General features: G+C 47.9%; 1 protein-coding gene across 6 annotated transcripts in view; it reads left to right on the top strand.

Annotated features, from left to right (window-relative positions):
* LOC143401617 (cytidine monophosphate-N-acetylneuraminic acid hydroxylase) overlaps positions 1-18,891 on the top strand; it is an 80,454-nt gene extending 61,563 nt beyond the window's left edge. For 3 of the 6 annotated variants that reach the window (XM_076859277.2, XM_076859274.2, XM_076859273.2), the window contains 6 exons: positions 6,320-6,460; positions 8,527-8,701; positions 10,205-10,321; positions 14,543-14,658; positions 16,729-16,824; positions 18,021-18,891. In XM_076859277.2, coding sequence (XP_076715392.2) covers positions 6,320-6,460; positions 8,527-8,701; positions 10,205-10,321; positions 14,543-14,658; positions 16,729-16,804 — 625 coding nt within the window. In that variant the 3' untranslated portion in view covers positions 16,805-16,824; positions 18,021-18,891. Of the gene's footprint in view, positions 1-6,319; positions 6,461-8,526; positions 8,702-10,204; positions 13,474-14,542; positions 14,659-16,728; positions 16,825-18,020 lie in introns of those variants that run through there. The other 3 variants (XR_013091687.2, XR_013091686.2, XR_013091685.2) reach the window with 3 other exon arrangements.
* The last annotated feature ends 7,292 nt before the right edge of the window (positions 18,892-26,183 follow it).

Genomic DNA, 26,183 nt, shown 5'->3' with positions numbered 1-26,183 from the left:
GACTGCTAGAGATGGTGAGCATTTTTTCATGTACTTGTTGATTGATTGTATGTCCTCCTCTGAGAAGTGTCTGTTCAGGTCCTTGGCCCATTTGTTGATTGGGTTATTTGTTATATTATTGTCTAATTTTTTGAGTTCTTTGTATACTCTGGATATTAGGGCTCTATCTGAAGTGTGAGGAGTAAAGATTTGTTCCCATGATGTAGGCTCCCTATTTACCTCTCTTTTTAGTTTGAGTAAGTCCCATTTGTTGATTCTAGTTATTAACTCTTGTGCTATGGGCGTCCTATTAAGGAATTTGGAGCCCGAGCCAACTATATGTAGATTGGAGCCAACTTTTTCTTCTATCAGGCACAGAGTCTCTGATTTGATATCAAGCTCTTTGATCCATTTTGAGTTAACTTTTGTGCATGGTGAGAGAAAGGGATTCAGTTTCATTTTGTTGCATATGGATTTCCAGTTTTCCCAGCACCATTTGTTGAAGATACTATCCTTCCTCCATTGCAAGCTTTTAGCCCCTTTATCAAATATAAGAAAGTTGTAATTTTGTGGATTGGTCTCTGTGTCCTCTATTCTGTACCATTGGTCCACCTGCCTATTTTGGTACCAGTACCATGCGGTTTTTGTTACTATTGCTCTGTAGTATAGTTCGAAATCTGGTATTGCTATACCGCCTGACTCACACTTCCTGCTTAGAATTGCTTTTGCTATTCTGGGTCTTTTGTTTTTCCATATGAATTTCATGATTGCTTTATCTATTTCTACAAGAAATGCCCTTGGGATTTTGATTGGCATTGCATTAAACCTATAGGGAACTTTGGGTAATATCGCCATTTTGATGATGTTAGTTCTTCCTATCCATGAACAGGATATATTTTTCCATCTTCTAAGGTCTTCTTCTATTTCTCTCTTTATGTTCAAAACACCAGAAATTAAACTAGGGATAACAGGAACTTACCTCAACATCGTAAAAGCTATCTATGCTAAGCCTCAGGCTAGCATCATTCTTAATGGAGAAAAACTGAAGGCATTCCCGCTAAAATCTGGAACAAGAGGGATGCCCTCTCTCAATTTAGTTCTTGAAATACTGGCCAGAGCAATTAGATAGACAAAAGAAATTAAAGGCATAAAAATAGGAAAAGAAGAACTTAAAGTATCACTATTTGCGGATGATATGATACTATATCTAACAGACCCAACAGGGTCTACAAAGAAACTATTAGAGTTAATAAATGAATTCAGCAAAGTGGAAGGATATAAAATCAACATGCATAAATCAAAGGCATTCCTGTATATCAGCGACAGAACTTCTGAAATGGAAATGAGGACAACCACCCCATTCACAATATCCTCAAAAAATAAAATAAAATACCTGGGAATCAACCTAACAAAAGAGGTGAAAGATCTATACAATGAAAACTACAGAACCCTAAAGAGAGAAACTGAGGCTGGCTTTGAACTCACAGTTCTCCTGTCTCGGCCTCCCAAGCTGCTGGGATTATAGGTGTGCACCACCGTGTCAAGCTCTAACCACTTTTGAGGATAAAATAACACTGATTAAAAAAAAACTGGAGTAGTTATGTAGTTATCCATGGTATTGGGGTTTGTTTTGGCAATTATACAAGCATGGGATATAATTTGCCCTAAATCATCAGTCCCCAGTACTTCCCTTTCCCTCCCCCTGTTCCCTTTCCTCTATTCTGTGGGTCTGTCTTCTATTTATTTATAGTTTTTATAAGTGTGGAACTCACTGTGGTGTATTCATGTATGTACCAAAGATAGTTTGAGTCAATTTCATTCTGCCGTTTCTCCCTTTCCCGTCCCTTCTCACTCCTCCTCAATTCCCACTGGTCTCTCTTTTCTTTTCATAGGATTGGTTCCCCTTTCCTGTTTTTTTTTCTTTCTGGCTTCCACACAGGAGAGAGAACATTCAACCTCTGACTTTCTGGGTCTGGTCTATTTCACTTGGCATGATATTCTCCAGTTTCATCCATTTATGCCATAATCTCATTCTTTTTTATGGCTGTGTAGAACTCCATTTCATCTAAATTCCACATTTTTTTTTATCTGTTTGTCTGTTGGAGAGCACCTGGGCTGGTTCCATTACTTGGCTATTGTGAATTGCACAGCTAAACACATTGATGTGTAATTGCCCTTCTGATTGGAGTGAGAAGAAATCTTGCTATAGTTTTTGATTTGTAGGATATTGTGTGGGTATAGACAGTCTCAGAAAATGCAACGAAACTAGACTAGTCAAAACAATTCTGTCAATACAAAACTAAGCTGGAGGATGCATGCCATCCAATTCTAAAATAAACTCTAAAGCTATGGAAATCAAGATCAGGTGGTGTTGGTGACGGGCTGGACACACACAGAACAGGACAGAGCAGGGAATCCAGAAATGATCCACAAAGCACGGCCAACTGATTCTGACAAAGGTACAATTTGGGGAAATACAGATGCAAAAAAAGCAATCTCTTGGAGAAAGGAAAGTCTTTAATAAATGTTATTTGAGCAATTGCACAATGATCTGCAAAAAGAACCTCTAAAGCTCACACCATATAAACTAAAAGTAGAGATGAATCATAGACATGTATGTAAATTTTATAAAACTGTAAGACTTGTAGAAGAAAATCTTTATGACCATGAGTTAGATACTTCTTACATATGACATCAAAAGCATGATGAAAAAAAAATTAACAGAACATTATAAAAATTTAAAAAGTTGCTGTATAAAGGAAACTCAAAAGGACAGAAAGGCCAACTATAGACAGAATATATTACCAAACTAGTGTTCACAGTACATGATACATTCTTAATACTCAGCAGTAAGACCACAACTTCAAATAATAATTTTTAAAAATAAGAAGCAAGAAAGTAAAAAATGGGCAAAATGTTTTAGCAGACACTTTACCAAAGAGGACCTATGGATGGTAAATTAGCTATGAAAAGATGCTCACCGGCACCAACCATCAGGGAAGGCAAGTCAACTCCACAGGCCCCTGACTGTTAGAATTAATAGCCTTCTGGGAAATCCACAATGCCAAGTCCTGGCAAGGGCACAGAGTGGCAGGAACACACACTTACCACTGTTAGCCAAGCTGGAAAAGGGGTTAGCAGCTTCTTTAAAGGTAACCTTGCATCACGATCTAGGAATCCCACCCCCGGGTATTTACTCTAAAGGCATTTAATTCTTTATTTACCCAAATGCTATGCAGAAACATGAATAGCAGCTTTATTCCTAGTCAACACATGGTCCCAGCTGACCTTCAGCGGGTGGGTGGGTCAATATGCAGGGGCCTCGGTCAGTGTAAGAGCAACCTCTGTGTACCCGGCACAGGTGCCTCTCGGGCACCACGGATGGCAGAAGCCGGTCTCCAAAGGTTGCCCTCCATTTGACTCTGTTCATACAACATCCTGGAAAGGGCAAAGCCAGGGGTTGGAGAACAGGCTGTGCACAGGAGTTAGGGCTTGGGGCGTCTGACTACAGAGGGCTCAAGGAGAACTGTGCGTTGTCCTGATGTGGGTGCTGAAGCCATAGGACTGAGCCCCGCCCCCCCATTCAAATAACTGCCTCTCCGGAAACGTGGAAATTAAAGAGCAAAAAAGGTGAACAGTTCCTAAGGAGGCCTCCCGTTAAGCCATGGAAGGTGAAGCTCATATACTTAAATCATCTCTGTGAGGCCATACGTTGGTATTTGCACATTTTATAGAATTCACAATCTCTCGTAGAAACAACAGAAGATATCTACCCATTGAGTAGGATGTGGAGCATAGTTTTATTATTTGAAATGCTAAATAAACTGTAGAGATGTTTGAACTTTGCTTTTATGATCCCATTGACTAGAGTTTATGGGATCCTGAGTGAACTCATGACTCAGGCCCTCACGGAGTGTCCACAAGCAGCTGCCACCTGCTTCACAAAATCCTCTTTGAGATGGACATTTCCCGTCCAGGCAGGGGCCGCCACGCGCTGGCGAGAGGTTCGCCCCCTCCTCTGGGGAGCGCATGCCTCTCTGCTTGTCTGACTTTACTGCTGTCAGGAAACCTTCTGCAGCCTGTTTCATGACCACCTTCAGGTAAGGCTGCCTCCGGCTTCCTGTCCCCTGGAGGCCACAGACAGCGCAGTAAGAGCCGCGGGCTGCGCACAGTCCAGATTCTGCACGGCTCGTTGGGACCAATGCTCTGCCCACTTCAGACGTCATCTGTCTCATCCTTAAAGCATGACTGGCCACTTTGGAGCCAGTTAGTACATGTGCGGTCACTCCGCGTGGCCTTTTCTGGTGTGTCCCCTTCCGTTAGCCTTCCCGTGGACATCGCTGAGCTGCCCACACCTTCCTGATGTGTTTCAGTAGGATTGGCCTAAGGTTAAAAGATGATTTTTTTTTTTACCATATTCACACTTTTGCTGAAAAAAAACTTTTTAAAAAAATATTTATTTTTTAGTTGTAGTTGGACACAATACCTGTATTTTATTTATTTTTTTGTGGTGCTGAGGATCAAACCCAGGGCCTCACAAGAGCTATACAAGCGCTCTACTGCCGAACCACAACCCCAGCCCCCAAAATGCTGTCCCTCAGTCATGTATCACTTATTTTATGTTTGTTTTTATTGTTTTTTTTTTTGGGGGGGGGTTACCAGTGATTAAATCCTGGTACCCTTAACCACTGAGCTGTAGTCCCAACCTTTTTTTAAAATTTTATTTTGAGACAGGGTCTAAGTTGGTTAGGGACTTCCTAAATTGCTGAGGCTAGCCATAAACTCACAGTTGTCCTGCCTCAGCCGCCCCAGGTCACTGGGACTCCAGGTGTGCACCACCGTGCCCAGCACTTTCCATGTAGTGAGCAGGCCTGGGCTAGGCGCTGGGGACTGGAGGTCAGTGGCCGTCCCCAGTTATGGTTTACTGGAAGAGAGACACTTCAATACACCGTGATGAATGTTCCGATGGCCAAGGGGACACAGGTGGTGGTGAGGAAAGGACTCCTGGGTGGCCACAGACCAGCAAGGTGGACAGGTGTGGACAGGAGGCTGCAGCCTAGCAGGATAATGGGGGTCGGTGAGGGGCAGGGGAAGGGCATGTCTGAGACTGCACCCTGGAGAGGTGGGGAGCCAACAGGGCATCCAGTGAGGAGCAGGGACACAACCAGACGCCAGGTTGCATGTCTGTATGGTGGAGAGGACAGGAGGGCTGATCCTGTGACGAGGGATGGGGACAGGGACGAGAACTCAGACGGAAGACATGTGATGAGGGATTTCAGGGACTTAGAGAGGAGGGAGGGGGTAAACATGCTACCCAGAGGCTGCCTTTGGAGGCAACTGAAAGCATCTGTATGTGAGCAGCTGGCGGACGTCACCCTCAGGACCACCGCACCCTTCAGAGCTCGGCCTCTAGCTGTGGGTTTCGTCAGGGCTCTAGAGAAAGGAAGCATCGAGAAGTTGTGGAATCTGGTGATGCCACACATTGTGTTTTAGGAAGAGGCTCGAGATGGGCCACTGAAGGCAGGGAGTCCAACGGCAGCAAGAGGAAGAGAGAGCGGTGGCCCTGCTTTAGATGAAGGACCTCAGTCCCGGGGGGGACATTGATGGGGACCAAAAAGGAAGGGCCTGGACGCCTGTGGGTGCCAGAGACAACGACTTTGCTCACGTCTGCTCATGGATTCCAAGCTACAAATGCTTCGGTGTGCTTTGTCTGTCTCACCTGAGCATTCCAAGTCCAGGCAGCCACGCTGTAGCACGTAACCAGCTGTTTGTGCAGACCACGCTTCGCCTCCCGTTCTCCCTGTCCCTGCCCGCCAGTTGCCTTCCAGTGTGACACAGAGTTGGAAAAGCTACAGCTCTCGAGAGAGGTCGTGGTTTGGTGTCAGATCTGGGAGCCCCCCCACCGGGGTCAGTAGGAGCTGGGTCCAGGATGGCTTGTGACTGAGCATGTGTGTGGTCTCAGGACAGGGGTGTTGAGGGTGGGGGGTTCTAAATGGCTTTGAACCAAGGGACTTTTCAGACTTGCCTGGAGTTGGGGGCAGGCCCTCCCTGCAGCTCTGCCAGCTGGGGCTGTGTGGGTCCTGGGCTGGACTGCCCACTCAGGTCCCAGTCAGTTTTCTAGACCTGAGGTTCCTTCTGCCTACAGCGAACAGAGTAGAGGTGGCGCTCTCGGGAGGCATTGTGGAGACGAGCTCTATGTCTGTCGCACCTTCCAGTCCAGCCCTTAGGTTTCCGTGGACTGATGGGGGTGGCTGTTAGGAAGCGGGGACTCTGTGGCTGTCATAGTCAGACCAGCCTCTGGGAAGAAACCTTCTTACATGGGAATGCCCTTCTTTCCCAGATACATTAAGGAAACAAACATCAAAAATGACCCAAATCAACTCAACAACCTTATCAAGAAAAACTCTGACGTGCTCACGTGGACCCCACGGCCTGGAGCCACCCTTGACCTGGGCAGGATGCTAAAGGACCCAACGGACAGGTTTGTCTTGAATGTTCATGGAAGATGAAAATGCTTTATAAACGTGTTTCAGTACTTTGAGAAAAAAAAGGGCTTCTCTCTCACTCGGGACAGGTTCATGTCTTGGAGTCTGCTGAGTTGCTTATTAAGCTTCCTAGGCCATGAGATCCACATAGCACCTTGAAAACTACAGCTCTTATTATTTAAGTTAAATAAACTAATACATATGTTTCAAATCTCAGGGCAAAGAAGACAGTCTGCTTCCAACATTTCAGCCTATGTAATAATCACCTTACTAAAGGGTGAAGAGTAAGTTATTTTCTGGTATGGATCAGCTCAAATTTATGTTGCTTTATATAAGTAAAAACAACAAGCAAGAAAGCCCGTCTTCCCATCAGCGCACACCCTGCCAACCACCTGGCCCACAGACAGCTCCTCCGCACAGGCAGTGTGAGTCCCACTGAGGTCACAACAGCAGGGTTCACACTGAGGGCACAAACCTGGACCTAAGTCCTCCCCTTGAGCCAAACAGCAGCCCAGGTTTCTTCCCGGCTTTAGAAGTGCACTAATCTGGGGGAGGGCCGTGCACCCCTGGCCCGGCCTTGCCACGTCTGCATGGAGGGTCAGTCAGACCATTTTGCCCGTCAGCTGGCTTTCCACCCAAACTAGTTCCCAAACCCAGTCGATGCTTCATGAAGTTTTTCACGTCCATCTTTCTTCTGCAGCATCTTGGCCTCCGCCTGGATCCCGCTGCTCACAGCCCTCACCTGGCTGCCTGCAGTGACCCTGACTCGTGTGTGCAGCTGTCCCCCAGCCCCACATCCAGCTCCATGCAGGCATTTTTCAGTCTGCAGGTCCCACACCAGGGCGGGGGGGGGTTGTAAAATCAGTGTCACCTCCCACAAACAGCGTCTCCATTAAGGGACAGAATGGGGTGGAATGGAGGAATAGGGCAGAACAGAACAAAATAGCAAAGGCCCGCGAGCACCGCACTAAGAAGGGTCTTACTCCATGAGACCTCTGTTCACAGCGAGCCCTGGCTCGTGGGTTCTGGTGCAGAGGCAGCTCTCGCTGGGACTAGAGGCTAAGTGTTTGAAAGCTCCTGTCCTCTTTGCTGACAAGTGAATCTTTCTCCATTGTGAGACCATTCCTGCTCCTTCCCTGCTTAAAATTTCTTTAAGATGTCCCCAAAGTCCCCAGGACAGAAGTGGCTTTCCTCTTCAGGCCAGGCGTGAGAGGTGGTCAATAGTGGCGCCCAGGAGCTCTCCTCATTCAGCACTGGGCTCGTCATCTCCCCGAGCCCCAGAGGCATCCTGCCGCAGTCGTTACCAAACTTGATGAGCATCAGGGGCCGGAGGGACTTACAGTGCAGCTCCCTGGGTTCCCGCGCAGGTTCCGAATCCATAGATCTGAGGCGGAGCCCAGGAATCTGCATTTGTAGCCTGGTGCCACATCAAGGGCTTCTGGGAAGCCGGAGCCACTGGTGTTGGGTCTCAGTGCTAGCACCCAGCATAGGGACACAGAGTAAGAGCCTAAGGGCCTCCTTTGGAGGGGACAGGAGAGCCCAGGAAATGCGGTCAGGGGAGGTGCCTCTGCAGTCTTTGGCATTTAGGGATGTCTTAGGAGGGGGAGGCTGGAGGCAGGAGGGCGAGGGGAGGAGAAGGGACAGGGGGCTCCAGCCACAGGCAGTGGTGGGTGCTGGAGAAGGGGATAAATAGCACTGTGCATTTTGTGAGTGTAGGAATTTCAGAGTGATGGACACATGCGTTGATTTAGGAATGATTCATTAAGCGCCTCCGTTCACCAGGCCTCACACGGGTACAGGGCATACAGCGGTGGGGAAGTCCCTGCCCTCGGTCTCACGTGCCTGAGTTCAGGGCTGGTGAGAGAAGGAGCAGGAGGCGTGGACAGGACTCCTCAGGGAGGTGCAGCTGGAGGAACCCTGCCCTGACTCAGGCTCATGTGGCCCCTGTGGTGCTTCCAGGGCTCCCGGGAACCTTCCCAGCAGCCTCAGCCTCTGCTCTGGAGGCCTCTGCCTTCCCTGCCTGCGCACTCTCCCCTCACAGTTGTCCCGCTGTGTCTTTAAGCAAGGGCATCGTGGAGCCTCCAGAAGGGACCAAGATCTACAAGGATTCCTGGGACTTCCAGCCATACCTGGACGCCCTGCATGCTGCTGTAGGCGACGAGATCTTTCTGCACCCATCCTGGATAAAAGAATACTTCACCTGGGCTGGATTTAAGAATTATAACCTGGTGGTCAGGGTATGCCTTAGTACTGCTCCCTCGCATGGTGGGGATACACGGAGTCCCTCTTTCTACCAATCTGTCAGTGAACGTCATCACGTCCTGCTGCCTGCCTGGCAGAGAACAGATCTGGCATTGTGAGAAACATCCCCTCCTTGTACAGTGGGGACTGCTCTCTAAGTCCAGCGCAGTTTTATTTGGCGGCATCCGTTCTCTCCCATCACGGTGGGCTGCCAACGTCTGTGTCTGTCTGTGGGTGTTTCATTTTGGTCTCGGTGTTTGGCATGGCAGGGATGAGTACTCAAACAGGGGGGCGAGGAGGTGGGAGCCCCCCAGAGGGTGGAGCCAAGGGAGACAGAGCAGGTAATTTGTACCCACAGATGTGCTGAGGACAGAAGGCACCAAGAGTTGGGCTAGGTCAGGACACCCCCGGCCACAGCAGTGTGCAGGGCAACCAGAAGAGCTCAGGTTAAAACCCGACGGCAGAGCTGGAGGTGTACGCGAAGGCAAATCAGCTACCAGCAGACGGGGTACAGGGAAAGGGGCCTGAAATGGGCATCAGGACTGCCAGGTCAGCAAGCAGCCAGCCAGCCAGGGCCACGTAGTGGGGCAAAGGCTAGGGATGGCACCAGGAATGCACAAACCTCAGGCCCTAGAGACAAGCGTCCTTCACCCCCAGGGAGACTGCTGTTCCCCAGATTACCTATCAATCCCCGAACAGAAATGCCGCGCCACACCCTGCTCAAAAACAGTGACTCTCCAAAACCTCCCTGGGGGTCATTGCCTGTCTGTGACAACGTTTTTGCTGGTCATTAGTGAAAAAAGTAAAGATGTGGTTATGCTGTTGGTACAGAGATATCACCTCTTATCAGTATTTCAAGATGGTTTTTGAGGCATTGCCATATTCCTGAGTGACATGCAAGGACAGCAGATGTCAGACTTATTTTCCAAGTCATCACTTGACAAAATAAAATGTCGTTACCTGTGTTAGCTCCCAGATATGCTTTTAGGAAATCATCTTTGAAATCCAAAGACCTGGGAGCTGGGGTTGTGGCTCAGCAGCAGAGCGCTCTCCTAGCACACGTGCGAGGCCCTGGGTTCGATCCTCAGCACCACATACAAATAAATAAATAAAATAAAGATTTTTTAAAAAAGAAATCCAAAGACCTGGGAAACATGGGTCTAAATGATATTTCACTTGGACAATTAGTTTGGAAATGAGGAAAACCACTGCAGCTTTCAATGAGACCTGCGACAGACAAGCAGCCCACGTTTTGTTTACCCCTCACCTGATGTGCTTAAGATCGTGAGGGCCTGCTCTGTGAACCGGGCTGAAGGTAGTGGTAGCAAGCAGTTCTGCTTGTAGAAGGCTAGGGTTCGAATGTCCTCCAGGCCTGGGGGTCGGAGGGGGACTAACCAACTGCCAACACACTGCTGTCCTTCAAGGACATTGGGCCCAACATTCTTAGGGTTTGTCAAAGACCTCGACCCCCAGGTGATGCTCCCCTTCCATGTGCACAGATGATCGAGACAGATGAGGACTTCAGCCCCCTTCCTGGAGGGTATGACTACTTGGTGGACTTCCTGGATTTATCCTTTCCTGAAGAAAGACCAAGCCGGGAGCATCCCTATGAGGAGGTCAGCAGCATTGGTGGAGGGGCCTCCTGCCTCCTCCCTTCCTCCTCCTCCCCTCCCGCCCTCCTCCCTTCTCCCTTTCTGGCTTTAACAATAACTTTAGGTTAACAGCGTTTCAGGGACAGCACGCGTATTGCTGACCCCCTACTTTGTGCATTTGTCCCAGCTCACAAGCCTCTCTTAGCTCAAGTGCCCCTCTGCCTCTTCCTGAGCCGTCTGTGGAGACTGGCTTCCCACCTGCTTCCTTCCAAACACCCTCGGTCTCAGCTGCTGTTAGACCTCGCTTTTCCTCTGTCCAGTGGCGTCTCCTTCCCCAGGTGGACCCACTGGGTGTCACAGTGAAGGAAGTCAACATAAACCCATGTGTGTGTGCTGTCACACTCCAATTCTGAGCAGACCCCTCAGCAGCACGGGGTCAAGGAGAGAGCCAAGGCCTGGGAGATGGTCAAGCTTGGGACTGGTGCCCAGCCCTGCTGGTCATGGTCTCTGGTTCTGAGGCTTGAGCAAGTTCCTTCATCTGCCACCTTGGCTTTTCCCTTCCACGGGGCATGTTCCCACCGGGTGGATGCATTGATCAAATGATATGATACACCTGAGCGTGCCTTGCAAAGTAGAATTCTGTATGAGCGTTGGAGTCACTAGGTAAGTTTCAAGGGCATACAGTCTGCCCTTGAGTTTTTTGCAGGTACCATTTAAATGTGTGAAGCCCTGATTGTAACAGAGGTAATCGATGTGCTCTTAAACTACACTCTAGTACGTTGGCTTGGATCTTTACATTTCATGAAGTACTTGCTATTGAAGAGAACCTTATGCTGAAACCCCAGTAAAACCCATAATCACCTACCTGACTCACAGGTCTTGGAAAACTGGGGTCTTACATGTAAGAAAGCCCTGCACGAAGCACCGTATGGATTAGGAATGGGTTTACACTTTTCTTATTCTTATTTTTTTGAGATGGAATATCTGTATGTTGCCAGGCCTTGAACTCCTGGGCCTAAGCAAGCCTCCCTCCTCAGCCTCCTGAATAGGAGGGACTGCAGGTGAACAGGACCACGCCTGGCTACGTTTGCTCCCATCTTAAGCAAAAGGAATCTTCTCAAGATCTGTTACATGACATTTACCTAGCTTGTTCTATGCCAAGCCCAGTTCCACATGTGTTGCAGTATTAAGTCGCTGAATCCGACACAGCCCTAGGTACAGATACTACTCTTGTCCCATTGTACGATGTGATACTCAGGAGTGAGATCAGTCACCAAGGTCATCATCCAGCGGGTAGATTGTGGTGCAGGGCACTGGGCTCAAGCTCCAGAGTGGACGCTTTCAGCCCCTGTGTGGGCACTCATGCCTGGATTGAGAAAACCTCTAGATTAAGGTGTCTGCTAGTCTTACAGGAGAATCACCTTTGCAAGGGTTAACACAAGGTCATTTAAAATATTTAACTTGATAACGAGTCGCTTTTTCAAAGCTTTTCATAATACATCCGCTGGATAGAGTGGTGGCTCTCCTGCAGATTCAAACACACTGTGGGGTAAAGCGTGCCTGCCGTGCCCTCGGTGGGCTGTGGTGGGGCTCGTGGGTGGTACCTCCTAGGGCCTTAGTGAGAGCCCCATACATGTGATTTGTGTCCACACTTGGAAAAGACCCTCTTTGTGGGACTTAGAGCCTTCTCATATTGCTTCCATCCTTGTTTTGTTTGTTTGTTTGTTTGTTGCCTTAATTGCCTTGCAAAGCCGTAACTGTGTTCTTTTTTGTCCCTAGACTCAGGCCCGCCTTTCTCCTTCTCCAGTCTGGGTGAGCTCCAGGTCTGCTGCAAACCCACCTCCTCTGCTGCTTCCAGATCCTCCATGTCTTCCCCCTCCTTGCTCCCTCCTTTCTGAACTTCTGCTTCACCAGCAGCCTGAGACAGGGCACCTTTCCCTCACTGCCTGGGTTACAGGACAGCGTGGCCGACGTGGGGTTGTAGGTGGCTAACCTTCCCATAGACACTAGTGGCATGCAAAGTTACTCCAAAGAAGACGGATGCCAGCTGACCCTTCTTCCTTTGTAGATGACTTTAAAAATGATGAGTCTTTGTTTCCCAATAAAAGGACATGTGCAGGCTAATTTCAGGCCGCTGCATAGGGCAGGATTCGTAACCCATGGACTTTACCTGAAGGTGCAGACCCCACACTTCACTGCTCAGAATGGCCCATGGCAGCTCTCACAGAGGGGTGGAGCTGGGTGGGGATGGCATCATGTGGAAAGCAAATCCAGATCAGAAGCCAGCAAGCCCTGCTGAGCTCCAGCTCTGGGTTTTACAGAGAACTTGAGAATACAGGTTCTCATGTGAAATATACAGAAATGTAGATAGTTAATTCAAATGTGTCAAGAACTGTGACTTGGTGAGGCAACACCCCTTTTGCTCAGGGGTCACCAGTATGCTTGGAGTCATGAAGGTGAGGAGCCATCCATCGGCTGAGGACCCTGTGCCCAAATGTGGGGGGGCCCTGTTTTGAGCTTCACAACATACTCTGCTCTCATTCTCCCCGACATCAAGTCCGTGTGTTCAGAGAACCATCTGAACGTATTTGGCGAGGACCCTGCGTGGGGGTAGGTGAGGGGCCAGCTGTTTGGTGGACATGCATTTCTGCTCATCTGTGGTCCCTGCCCCTACCCTCCTTGTCCAAGCACCTTCCACGTCCACTGGGCAGCCTCCGTCCTGGCCACGGCTCTGCCTACTGTCTATTTGCTCAACTAGGGGGACTCTCCGGTCAGTGACGCCCTTCCTTTTCACCGTGGTGGTCTGCACCTGTGTAATTGCTTTGTCAACATTTGGCTGGGTCTGGGAATGCAGAGGAGGCAGGAGATGTATGACAAATCTTGTCCTGAGCTCCGGTGACACCGTGCCCTTGTCCTCCCTCCCTTCCTGCGCCTCTCGGGCATTCTTCAGAGTGCCTCCTCTGCATCCAGAACCTCTTCTTTCCCTCCAGAACGCCGTGCACAAACCTCTGTTTTCCTCCAGTCTCTTCCTGAGTGAACTCATCTGCTGACTTCACTTTTCTGCTAAAGACTCCCAGATCCACGTCCGGCCCGGACTTCTCCGTGCTCTGGTCAAGTGTTGGATTCTTAGCTGTCAACTGCCTGCTGATACCATCACCCAGATTTCTGAATGCTTGGTACCTCATTTTCAACCAGTTCAGAATCCAACCTGTCGTCTCCTTTCTCTAAAAACTGACCTGTCTGCTTTTCTATCTGTCGTGGGCATCGTGGATCCCCAGTCAGCCACGGCAGAAACAGGGACACCATCCCAACTCTTCCTGTTTCCTCATCCTCAGATCTAACCGGCCTCCGAGACCTCATTTTACATGCTATTTCTCAGATCAACCCCCAATTCTCCAATGTTTTTTTGTTTTTTTGGTTTTTTTTTGGTTGCAAGTATTAAGTCACTGAATCCGACACAGTCCTAGGAAGAGATACTGCCTGCTACGCAGGTTCTGACGGATAGGCTGTTAGAACCTGTCCAGTCTCAGGATACCATCCCTTCCTGCTGCTGATATGAATTCACTTTTTGTCTCTCTTCAGTTTCCTGATAGAGAAGCCAAGCCTCCGCAGGCATGAGAGCACACAGTTACTCCACACAGGTGGAGACACGGGGCGTCTGCCCCCTCCGTTCCTGTGCTACTCTGACCATTCAACAGTATTAGCAGTGGAGGATGCTTAAGGGTCAGGTCCTAACCCGCTGAAGTAAGCAGTCCAGCTCTGCCACAGGCTGGACACACACAGGTTGCCCTGAACTTGCAGGCTCTGTGTTACCCTGGACGTCCAGGTGGAGAAGTGGACACTCTGATTTGTAATAACCATGATCACAAACACGCGTCCAATTCTTACTATGTGCCAGGCCTTGTTTTAAGAATTTTATTTGCATTGGCTCATATAATCCTCATGACAGTACTATGAGGAATGTTCTATTGGGTTCATTCCACTTGCACGTGAGGCACAGAAGGTGCCGAGGCTGCACCGTTGAAACCTGGATTGGAACCAGCGGTCTGCTCAGTAGGCTCCAGGCCCCGTGTCCCAGACTCCTGACTCCCCTCCGGCTCTCTCCCTCCCCTCAGCTATGCTCTCTGCTCCAGGTGACCCCGTACTCCTGTCCCCCTGCTGCCTGGGGCAGCTGCTGCCCCGGGCATAGGGCTCCACGCCCTGTTGGGCCTGGCCATCCTGAGAGTTGCTCCACATCTGTTTCAGATTCGCAGTCGGGTGGACGTCATCAGACATGTGGTGAAGAACGGGCTCCTCTGGGATGACCTGTACATAGGATTCCAGACCCGGCTGCAGCGGGACCCTGACATATACCACCACCTGTAAGTCTGCAGCACCTGTCCCCCACCCCTGGCCACAGCAGAGGACGCTGGGGCAGTGCACAGGCCTGCCGGCCCCAGCCCAGCCTGCCTGGGGGACTCCCCAAGCAGGCCCTTCCTCAGTAGCTCTCTGGAGGCAGATCTGGCTGGGAAAGGATTCACCAAAGGGTCATTTGCCCCTCGACGTAGCAGTGTCCTGATCACTCGTGGAGGCTGTGTTGAGTGGGAATGGTAAAGGCTTTACAAGATAGCAAGGCGAGAACCAGGAGGGGGCTCAGGTGGCAAAGATGCGGTCCTTGAATTCGGTGAACCCCCATGTCCCCCTTCGCCTCCGCCCAGCCCTGACGGCGACCTGGGTGGACGAGCTGGTTTGTGGGAATGGTCCGCTCCCTGCGGCTCGCTCAGCCTTCACAACTGTTCACAACTGTGCAAGTCTTTGCACTCACACTTGGAAGACTTGAACTGCACTCTCAGAAAAGGCCATTTTCCATTTTCACACTTGGAAAATAATTACCGAAGAATAGAGCACCCTTTCTTATAATCACCTCTAATCCTCTCATTTAAAATGCCTCAGAAAAACCCACCATCTCGTTTCTGTCTTGAGCCTGCAATTACTGGCGTTTATTCAAACTTTCTTTTTATTTATTTCCTTTGAATGCTTACAGTTTGAAATTTAGAAGAAGGTGGAGTATGTGAAACACAAAGTGACCCCACCAGGCACCTCCCAGGAAACCACATCTGTTTCCTGCCCCACCCTCCACCCACGTAGGGTCACCCTTGATAACAGTGCCCATTTCTGGGTCCTTTGGCATTTCTCTAAATAGATTTGTTTTCAATAAAGTGTCCTGTATTGTTGGGGGCAGGGCAGTATCCTTGCTGTTGTTTTTAAATGCGGTTTCAGTGCAACTGTTGTGCAACTTAACACCCAAATACGTGAGGACCCGCAAGGCACCCCATAGCCTTTTAACGGCAGAAATGCACCGCAAGTTTTGTTCATTTTCAACAGAGCATATACCCAGTTTCCTGTCCTGACAGGATTGGGGGGAGAATACAGCAACTTTGGGGAGAGTCTGGAGGTTTCTTAATGAAAATAATTCGTCTTGGGAACTTCTAGGCCCTAGATGCTGAAGATGATCTTGGTGTGTCATGTTTTGATAGGATGCATTAATGAATCTTAGGATGCAGTCACGGCCCAATTTATCTTTGTTGCTCTTAAAACAGAATGAGTGGGTTTGCCAAACAGTTTTCTCCTTACAAAAACCACACAAATTCACTGTGGAAAATTTGAAAAAATATTTTAAAATTAAGACCACAAATAATCCCATCACGTTGACAGAGAGTGATGACATTTTGGTGTCTAGTTAATCATCCTTCTTCTGTTCACAAACACAAGCATTTTTTTTATAAAAATGGGACAATGCTGTGCATCTTTCCACACTTTATCATCATGACTGTCCACATTCCTGCAGACTCTCCCCAGCCTCTTCGATGCCCGCCTCCCTGACACCATCTGCCCATGTCCAGACTTCAAGGAGCCCATCTTGGGTTGACCTCTAAGTTGTTTCCAGCCTTTCACTGTCCCAACCCGTGGCTGGGCAGATCAGCATGCAGCTCTATCTTGCACACTTCCTTAATGATTTCCTGAGGACAACCTCCTGGGTGTGTCATTGATGGGCCTGGTGAACACAGGGCTTAGGCCTTCGGTGCCCTCTGCCAAATTGTTCTTCAGGAAGCCAGTTCTTCATCCTATGAATAATGTACCCCAAGACACATTCACCTGCCCCTTTGCCAAGCCGAGGCCCTAATGCTTTGGTGTACAGCATATAAATCTGGGTTTTTTCACCTATGAGAATTCCTTAAAGCAAGGCTCATAACAATGCCATGAGAAAGACAGGCTCATCATGTTGGAGGGACTCTCTGTATTCAACACCCTGAAAACTGCAAGCTCCTGAGCCCTGATCAGTTCAGAAATGCTGCATTAGGGAGAACTGAGAGCAGTATCCAAAAGGTCCTGGTGAAACGGGAGGTGTGGGGGTTTCCAAAACGTATTTCCCTGCTTTGTGTCTCCTACAGGTTTTGGAATCATTTTCAAATAAAACTGCCACTGACTCCACCCAACTGGAAGTCCTTCCTGATGCACTGCTGTTAGAGGGACCTGGGACTTCTCAGGTAGGGCACCCTGTGGATCTGGGAGACACTCTGCTGCTCTTTGTCACTTAAGTTAGCAGGCCCCTGACTTTCGGGGATTGAGACAGAGTGAACGGTACAAGAATGCTAAAGTTTAAAAGAAAGTGAATAAAAGAGAGTGAGGGCATACAGTCCAGGGGCCACACAAGCCTCGGTCAGGTTGACGTGAACACACAGCCATTAGTGAACACAACAAAATCCACTCGGAGATGTCAGTGAGCGCTCAGAAATAAATCATGAGCACACAAGGATAGCAGCAGCAAAATAAAAGAGAAAATCTAAAGACGGAGTAAGATGGGACCCACTCCCTCCGCGTCCTGTGGACCTCTGGCTTCTCTGGAGTGGAGGAGGGGAGCTTGTCTGGTGCACATGGAAGGGGCCACTCTGTCTGTGGCTTGAGGTCTCCTTTCATCGGACGAGTTACACACTGTTTCCAAATGCACATGACGGAAAGGACCACACAGTCTTCCTACGGAGTCAGTCTCCCCTTGACTCTTGCTTTCGTTTATTTGTTCCATAGACAGCGATTGAGCCCTTCTCATTTTCCAGCAATAAGCTGGTGACAGTTCCTCCCCTAGATGATGAGTCCCTTCAACTAGAGGCTATTGCTTGGCCAGCCCCGAGCTTAGCACGCGCCCAGTGCGATCATGATTTCAAGCAAGAAAGGAACACATGCATCTTTCTCTCCCACTGTCAGTGAGACTTGCCTCTTAAACAGGCTCCCATTGTCTTTACTGGTAAAATTAAAGGTCAAGTCGGAGCTTCTTTTACATCCTTCTCAGTTGCAAAGCCCTTATTCCACACTGTAGTCTAGCACAGGTGCAGGGTTAGGTCTTCTGGTCATGATCCTAAGCTAGAAAGCATGCTAAGGAGGTCCACTAGGCTGCACCAGAGGTCACTCTTGTAAGTACTGGGTTGGGCTGAATGGGCAGTGGGTGGTGGCCATGTGGACCTTAGGAGCCACACAGGAGAGCCATGCCACATATGGGCAGCCACCCAGCAAAGTGCAAAGGGTCGGAAGTCGCATCCCAGTTCACATCCTAGATTCTCCCTCACCATAAAGCAGCTCTAGAGCTCAAACTACGTGCAAGAACGAAGATGTGTCCAATGCAACAAGAAAAGGGCAGTATGGAGATGAGGTTCAATGGTTGTTCATTAGCAATCTCTTTCACTCACAGGGATGCCAGACCAATCTGAAGAATTCGAGAATTTACCTGCTCCACCTTGATACAGGTTCATCCCAGAGAAACTACACTTTATCACATAAGCATCGGATGTCATGCTGCCTTCATGAGATGTTTACAAAACTTGTGGATCACTACGCAGATACACAAATATATTTTTCTGGGGGTGTTGCTCAGTGCCAGATTATATGCTTAGATGCATGAAGTACTGGGTTCCTATATATATATAAATCTCACCCATAATTCTCAATAGAAGGAAACAATGAATCCAATAGGAACAAGCCCTGTATGCAAAACAAGGCATAACAAATTGAGATATGAATCCAAGCATAGAAGAAACAGGAAAAATAAAGTTTTTAAAAAATTTAAATTTTCAAAAAAATTCAATTTCCTGAAACAGTGAGTAACCCTCTTCTAAACTCTTAAAAACATTGTTTCAAATGGTGCAAATGGGCCACTGATTTGCCTGTTTTTGTTAATGACTGTAGATTTTTATGACATTCATATAATTATTTGGGACATAGAAATTAATTTCTAGAAAAATACGATTGTTAAGTAGATTTCTGTCTTATATGTTGATGTTTCCAATGCACATCACTGATTTGAAAAATCAAAACCTGTTTTTTGATTATATATTCTACCTCTTTAATTCTTAAGATTCCAGAATGTGGTGGAATTTGTCTCCTTAAATCTTGGAAACTGCAACACTGGTCATCTGCTTCCTATTGACACCAACAGAGCTTGATTCTTCTGGTTGACCTCACATATCTTGCAGAGCAGAAATGTTTGGAATCCAGGAAATATTTTTTTGTGATTTACACTATATAGTAATATATTCACTTATCACTAAAAATAAATGTAACATTTGTCAATAGAATCTATGTTAAAATTCATATAATGACTGAATAAAAGATTATTTTAAAATACAAGTGTGGCTTCTCACCACTAGGTCTATCTACGCCCAGGCTATCTGTCCAGTTCTCTCCTCCAGATATCCAGCTCCTTGGGGTCACCAGAACCTGCAGGCCACCAACCATGCTCTGTCCCCATGTCCTCACTTCCCTCCTTGCTCTTCTTCCTGTGCCCCCGCATCCTCACTCTCCTCCTCTCATGTCTCATTTCTCACTTCTATGAGCCAAATGAAAAGCCGCAAAATCATCCTTTATCTTTGCTCTCACACCCACTCTGCCGACAGCTCCTGTCACCTCCACCTTCAAAACATGACCAGGTCTGACCACTTCCCACCACTTCTGCCTCCAAGAGCTGGAGAGGAAGGAGACCCAGGAGGGTGGTTGGCAGGAGGGGCTGATTCCCTTCATGGGTACCTGCCAAATCCAGAAAAAGCCAACGAGCTCAATGCTGCGGAACTTGTTCAGAGGGGCTCACGGGGGCACTGGGGAAGCCATTTGCTGGGAAATGCCTCTCGGGTGCAGAGCCTTAGTGTGCAGCCACCCAGTGGTGCCAGGAAGCTGCCAGCAGCAGGGTCTGATGCTCATTGAATATTCAGGAGCCCTGCTCTGGAGAACCCCCGTGCTTCTGGAGCATGGCAAGCAGCTGTGGCTGGCCAGGAGGAGGAGGCTGTCCTTACTGGTGCCCTGCAGCCCCGGCAGACAGAGCTTCCCTTCGCACCACAGGGGGCAGAGAAGCAGCATGAGGGTTGGCAAACAGGCAATGAAAAGCCAGTCCAGAGCGAGAAACAGGAACTGGCAACGACACCGACATGATGAGACACGTGGGTGTTCTAGGGTCACCACTAGAGGAACAGTAAGGAAGGGGTGACCACAAATGGGATGATTTTAAAATATTCATCTGAAAGATGCCAACAAAAGAGAAAGACCACCCATGACAGGGGTGTTTGGGGAAACAAGAATTTCTGAAGGTTGAGGTTTGAATGGCCCCCCACAAACTCCTGTTGAAGGCCCACAGTGAGGTAGTGAGAGGGGCCCACTGAGAGGCCGCCTGCTCAGGACTGGGCTGGCACAGCAGTGGCTCTCTGGCATGCTTGCTTTCTCCCCGGTGACACCCTCTGCCATCCCACGGCCCAGCAGGAGGGCCCTTACCAGATGCCACCCAGATGCCAGCACCATGCTCCCCGACTTCCAGGACCAGGAGCTAACGAAACCTCTGTCCTTTATAAAGCACCCAGAACGCAGTGTTCGTTCAACACGTGGAGATCCATTCATTCCACCACAGGCACTGAAGAAAGGAGAGAAGTCACAGGGCCATCTCAGTGCATGTGCAGGAAGCATTTGGCAAATGTTTCCGTATCCATCCATGATTTAAGAGGAAAAACTGCCTTCTGGTAACAATATAAGGGAACTTTCTCTAAAAGAGAATAAGAGATAAATAAGAAGAAAAGAAGCAGGTCACTCCTGCAAAGAGAGACAAGTAGACCAAGATAGCAGAACGGAAGGCACAGAGACTGACCCAGGCATCTTGGCACCTTCTTACAGACAGCGCAGGCAATCCGAGGTTAAAAAGAGGGCGGGCACACTGGTGTCCACGTGGGCTGAGGGACAGGGCATCAGCCGGACCAGGGGAGCTGGCAGACGTTTTCTGAGACATGAAAGGTCTTGTCATGGAGGTGCTGGGGAAGGGCGGCTCGTTGGTCTCACAGATCAGCTCATCCATCCCGGCACCAGTGTCCGCTGATGGCATCGTCTGACTTAGTTTTATAGCGTGTGGTGAAAGCGCGTAAGCACTCCTCTCCTGTAGCTCTTCTTGAACCAAATTTTCAAGGCACCCCTTGCACATCTGTCTAGAACTTTAAGATCAGTTTGTCACACTCCAAATTGTTTGTAAAAATGGTACCAGAAAAATTTTATTAGCAGCTTCCCTTCCCTGTCTAGATGAACTGGGAGGAAGGACGGTGAGATGCCTGGCCGAAGGGACGGGGACGGGGTGGGGGACATGGTGAGGCCTGGCCTAACGGCAGTGGAGGTGCTAAACAAGGACGGAGAGACCCCTGTGGACACATGCAGATGTGCAGCCTGCACAGTTAAATGCTCAAGGGGGTGTGCAGACCCGACCTGACTGATATTTTCTTTGATGACCCAGGTCTAAGACGCCAACTGGCCTCTGCTCACTGCCAGCCCACAGAGAGGAAAGCAAAGTTTACTTCCTCCAAACTGTGGCATTTCTACCCACCCTCTTTTTTCTTTCTTTCTTTTTTTTTCCCTTCCTTTTATGTATCTGTTGTGGTTTGGATCTTCACTGTCCACCAAAAAAGCATGAGTGTCAGGCAGGGCAGCAATGTTCAGAATTGAAAGGACTGGCTTACAGGGGCTCTGGCCTCCCTGGGGCACTGCTCCAGTGAAGACTGATAATTCACTGACTTGCTGGGGGGTGTAACACCAATGGTGATTGCAGAATCACATCGGTTACACATCCACTGATTTACAGATTGCCATACTAGTGTCTGTTGTGTTCTGCTGCCTTTCCTATCCTCTACTATCCCCCCTCCTCTCCCCTCCCCTCCCATCTTCTCTCTCTACCCCATCTACTGGGGCGTGGCCTTGGGGACTATATCTGTCCCTCACCCTGCCCCCTCTGTTTCTCTCTTGCCGCTTCCTCGCTGCCTGAGCTGAGCAGCTGTCCTTCTGGCGTGACTGCCTTAGAGCCCTGGTCATTGGCCTGAGACCTCTGAAACCAAATAAGACAAAATAAACCCTTTCCCTCTAAGTTCTTCTTGAGAGGTGTTTTGGTCACAGCCACAAAACTCTGATTAACACGATATCTAAATCCTGCTTTTGACATGTTAGAAGCAATTAAATCAATCCATTAATTTCTCGTGTATACAAGCAAGTTAGCAGGTGATGTTTACAGAGCTTAGTGTTATCATTTGACAGATCATAATCAGCAAAATGTGGATGTGTAACAGATATGATTCTGCAATCTGTATTTGGGGTAAAAATGGGAGTTCATAACTCACTTGAAGCTAATGTATGCTAATGTATGAAATATGATATGTCAAGAGCTCTGTAAGGTTTTGAACAACCAATAAAAAAAAAAAGAAAGAAAGGAACTGCGATGGTTTCAACTGCAGCTGGTAATTATTCCAAATGAAAAACTTTTCAGTTATGTAAATAAACATTAGAAACGTCTTCCCCAGGGAAGACAGATACAAATTATAACAAGAAGTGTACAAGATGGAAAGAAACTAATAATGAAAGTTTGTCATGGAATATAAAAGATCTGAAGAATTGGGAAGACATACTTTCCGGGATAGAAATATTCTGTGCTGTATTGATTCCTAAAATTAATGAAATCTCAATAAAAAGTGCTCCTACAATAAATAATAAAATGTAAGCAATGAAATAGAAAAAATGGCAAAGGAGATGAAGAGAAAATTGTCTAAGGAATACAATCGGCCAATCAATGAATGAAAAGAAACTTAAATTTAATAATAGGTGCACCAACAAAAGTATACGAAAGGTGATTTACAAAATTATCATTTTTAACTTTTTTTTTAAACTGGGTATTGAACCCAGGGTTACTTTTACCACTGAGACACATCCCCAGCTCTTTTTAGTCTTTTATTTTGAGACAGGGTCTCTCTAAATTGTTGAGGATGACCTCAAATTTGTAATCCTCCTGCCTCAGCCTCCAAACTTGCTGGGATTATAAATGTGTGCCACTGAGCCTAGCTAGAATTATATTTATAAAGTTTAGGTCACACAAATTTCTATCAACTAAGAAATAGAGTAGAACACATTATGTAGTTATAAACAGTGAGGTAACTCTGTATTTATGAATCTAGAAAAGTATAGTACATGGTTTTAAAAAATTAAAAGTAACAAAAATATCACTTTTATCTTAAAATGACACTATATATAATAATGTGTGTGTGTCCAAGGAAGAACATCTGGAGTGTTCACATCAGTTTATCAACAGGGAGCAGACAGATGGGCAAAAAGGGAATGGGATCCGCCACTTGCTTTATATACTTCCGTGCTGTTTAAATGGATTTAAAAAAAGCATTCTTGTATTCACTGTGTAATGAGTAAAAAAAATAGTAATATAGGATTTTAGATTCTAACTGCAGCCCTTTAGTTCAACTATATTCCAGCATTCATTCCCAGCTTTATTCAACATTGCATTGTAGATATTCTATATTTTCTTGGACATAATTTTTCTCCTATTATGACTGTTAAAAAAATTCAGGCCTTTGTGATATTATTGTTATGAATATTTATTGATTGATACTGGAATTGAACCAAGGGGCTCTTAACTACTTACTGAGCTTCATCTCCAGTCTTTTTTTTTTTTTTTTTCTTGAGCCTGGGTCTTGCCTCAGCCTCCTGAGGTGCTGGGATTACAGGCTTGGGCGGCCACCACACCTGCCTTAATATTTCACATTCTAAATGAGCCTTAACCTCAACTTTTCTTCTATTGTTGAACACTGAACAATCTTTTGAAGACTGTTGCTCATATACAAGTATGTGTTACATTTTTCATATTTTGGGTTGTTTTCTTGCAATAGAATAATTGAAACTGAGTTGCTGGATGAGGCTGCATGAACAACTGCAGCTTTGGGTAGCATCTCCAGTCTTCCAGAGAAAGTACAGGCATATAATACCCGGAAACCTCCCGAGCCACGATCACATGTTGTTCCCCAGAGCTCCAAGATGTTACTGCAGAAACCCCCTGTGCTGCTTGCAAATATCACTCATACATATTTCTCTTTTTAAATGCCCCCAATATCTTTAGGTGGGTCGTGTTTTCTGAAAAAACAGCAACAGCAAACTCTTTTTTTTTTAATTTTTATTGTTGGTTGTTCAAAACATTACATAGCTCTTGACATATCACACTTCACACTTTGATTCAAGTGGGATATGAACTCCCATTTTTACCCCATATACAGATTGCAGAATCACATCGGTGACACATCCACTGATTTACATATTGCCATACTAGTGTCTGTTGTATTCTGCTGCCTTTCCTATCCTCTACTATCCCTCCTCCCCTCCCCCCTTCTCTCTCTACCCCCTCTACTGTAATTCATTTCTCCCCCTTGTTTTTTTTCCCCTCACTTCCTCTTGTATGTAATTTTGTATAACCATGAGGGTCTCCTTCCATTTCCATGCAATTTCCCTTCTCTCTCCCTTTCCCTCCCACCTCTCGTCCCTGTTTAATGTTAATCTTCTTCTCATGCTCTTCATCCCTACTCTGTTCTTAGTTACTCTCCTTATATCAAAGAAGACATTTGGCATTTGTTTTTTAGGTATTGACTAGCTTCACTTAGCATAATCTGCTCTAATGCCATCCATTTCCCTGCAAATTCCATGATTTTGTCATTTTTTAATGCAGAGTAATACTCCATTGTGTATAAACGCCACATTTTTTTTTTTATCCATTCGTCTATTGAAGGGCATCTAGGTTGGTTCCACAGTCTTGCTATTGTGAATTGTGCTGCTATGAACATCAATGTAGCAGTGTCCCTGTAGTATGCTCTTTTTAGGTCTTTAGGGAATAGACCAAGAAGGGGAATAGCTGGGTCAAATGGTGGTTCCATTCCCAGCTTTCCAAGAAATCTCCATACTGCTTTCCAAATTGGCCGCACCAATTTGCAGTCCCACCAGCAATGTACAAGAGTACCCTTTTCCCCACATCCTCGCCAGCACTTGTTGTTGTTTGACTTCAGAATGGCTGCCAATCTTACTGGAGTGAGATGGTATCTTAGGGTGGTTTTGATTTGCATTTCTCTGACTGCTAGAGATGGTGAGCATTTTTTCATGTACTTGTTGATTGATTGTATGTCCTCCTCTGAGAAGTGTCTGTTCAGGTCCTTGGCCCATTTGTTGATTGGGTTATTAACAGCAAACTCTTCAAGGAAGCTTTTTTTTTTTTTTAATTGGCACATCCTATTTATACAGAATGGTGGGTTTCATTGGGGGCATATTTTTACATACATTAAAAACGTAATTTATCAGTTTCACTCCCCACTCTTCCCTAATCCTCTTCTTCTGCCCTACTGGCCTCCTTCTACTTTAGTGCCACCTCTGTTTATTCCTCCTGGCCGCCATATGAAAGAAAACAAGATATTCTTCTTAGTATAACCAAAATATGAAAAAGAATATCAGAACTCCGCCTCCCTGTTATGCCCGTACACTATTATTTTAGCAAAGTCAAGGCTCCTTAGCCCAGTGAGACAGGCAATCCAGCTGTGTAGGGGCCTGGCCTTCTGCAGACGCACCGCGCTGGGACCACTCGGCGCCCGCACCCTGCAGCGAGGCGCGCGGCCGGCAGGTGGCGGAGCAGCACCGCGGCACAGACCGCCGCTCCCCAGCCGTCCGCGCTGCGGTCCGCGGTGGCCGGGTCTGGCGCTGCCACCTGCAGGCGACTGCAGAGGGCGGATGCACGCACCGAGCCTCCCCACAGCACCTGTCCTCTCACTTGCGCCCTGCGGCTCCCGCGGCGAGGGTGGTTGGCCCTGCCCCGACGCCTGTGCGACGGACGGCTTCACCCGTGGGGTGAAGAACACCTAAGCCAGGCGTGCAGCCCTTTCCAGGAGGACCTGGGCGCGCACCATGCCTGGGCCTTCCTTCCTGATCCCAACTTCGGGTTCCCTGTAGGGGGATAAAAGGTTTTAAAACTCCCCTTCCTCGCTCCCATCCCTCACCCAACGCAGCAGCGCGCCCCGCCACCAGGCGTCTCCATCTGCAGCTCCCCAGGCCTCTCCCACCCCAGCGCAGCGCCGCGGGGCCTGGCGAGGAGCCCTCTGCCCCGATTCTAAAGCCCCCCGCGGCCCAGGGCGGCTGTGACCCTCAGCATGGCCTCCGCAGAGACCCCCTGCCCCCCACGGAGGACATGCGGAGAAGTTGCCCCACACCCACCCATCTGCCCGCGACCCAGGCGTACCATCCCGGGAAGTTCGTAAGAAGGGGGGCTCTCCTAACTTGCCCGAGAGTTTAAACTCGCTTTCCTGGATAAAGCAGTCCATTTCTTGTCGGTCCCTCCCTATGTCTTTCCAGACCCTGCATCTTTGGGCCAACCAGAATGAAGCAGGGCCCGTGTCTAAGACGCTCCAAAACTAGACTCCCTGAGCTTTGAAATCCACCTTGTAGAGGGTGGGCTCTTCGTGCCGGCCTCGGGCTCCGTCCTTGGGTGGGTGGGCGTCGGGCCGCTTTGGTCTTCTACTTACAGACTTTAAAAACC

Source organism: Callospermophilus lateralis, chromosome 6 (assembly GCF_048772815.1).
Source record: "Callospermophilus lateralis isolate mCalLat2 chromosome 6, mCalLat2.hap1, whole genome shotgun sequence".
NCBI lineage: Eukaryota > Metazoa > Chordata > Mammalia > Rodentia > Sciuridae > Callospermophilus > Callospermophilus lateralis.
Note: the sequence above shows the minus strand (reverse complement) of the source record. Positions and strands in the feature narration are given on the sequence as shown.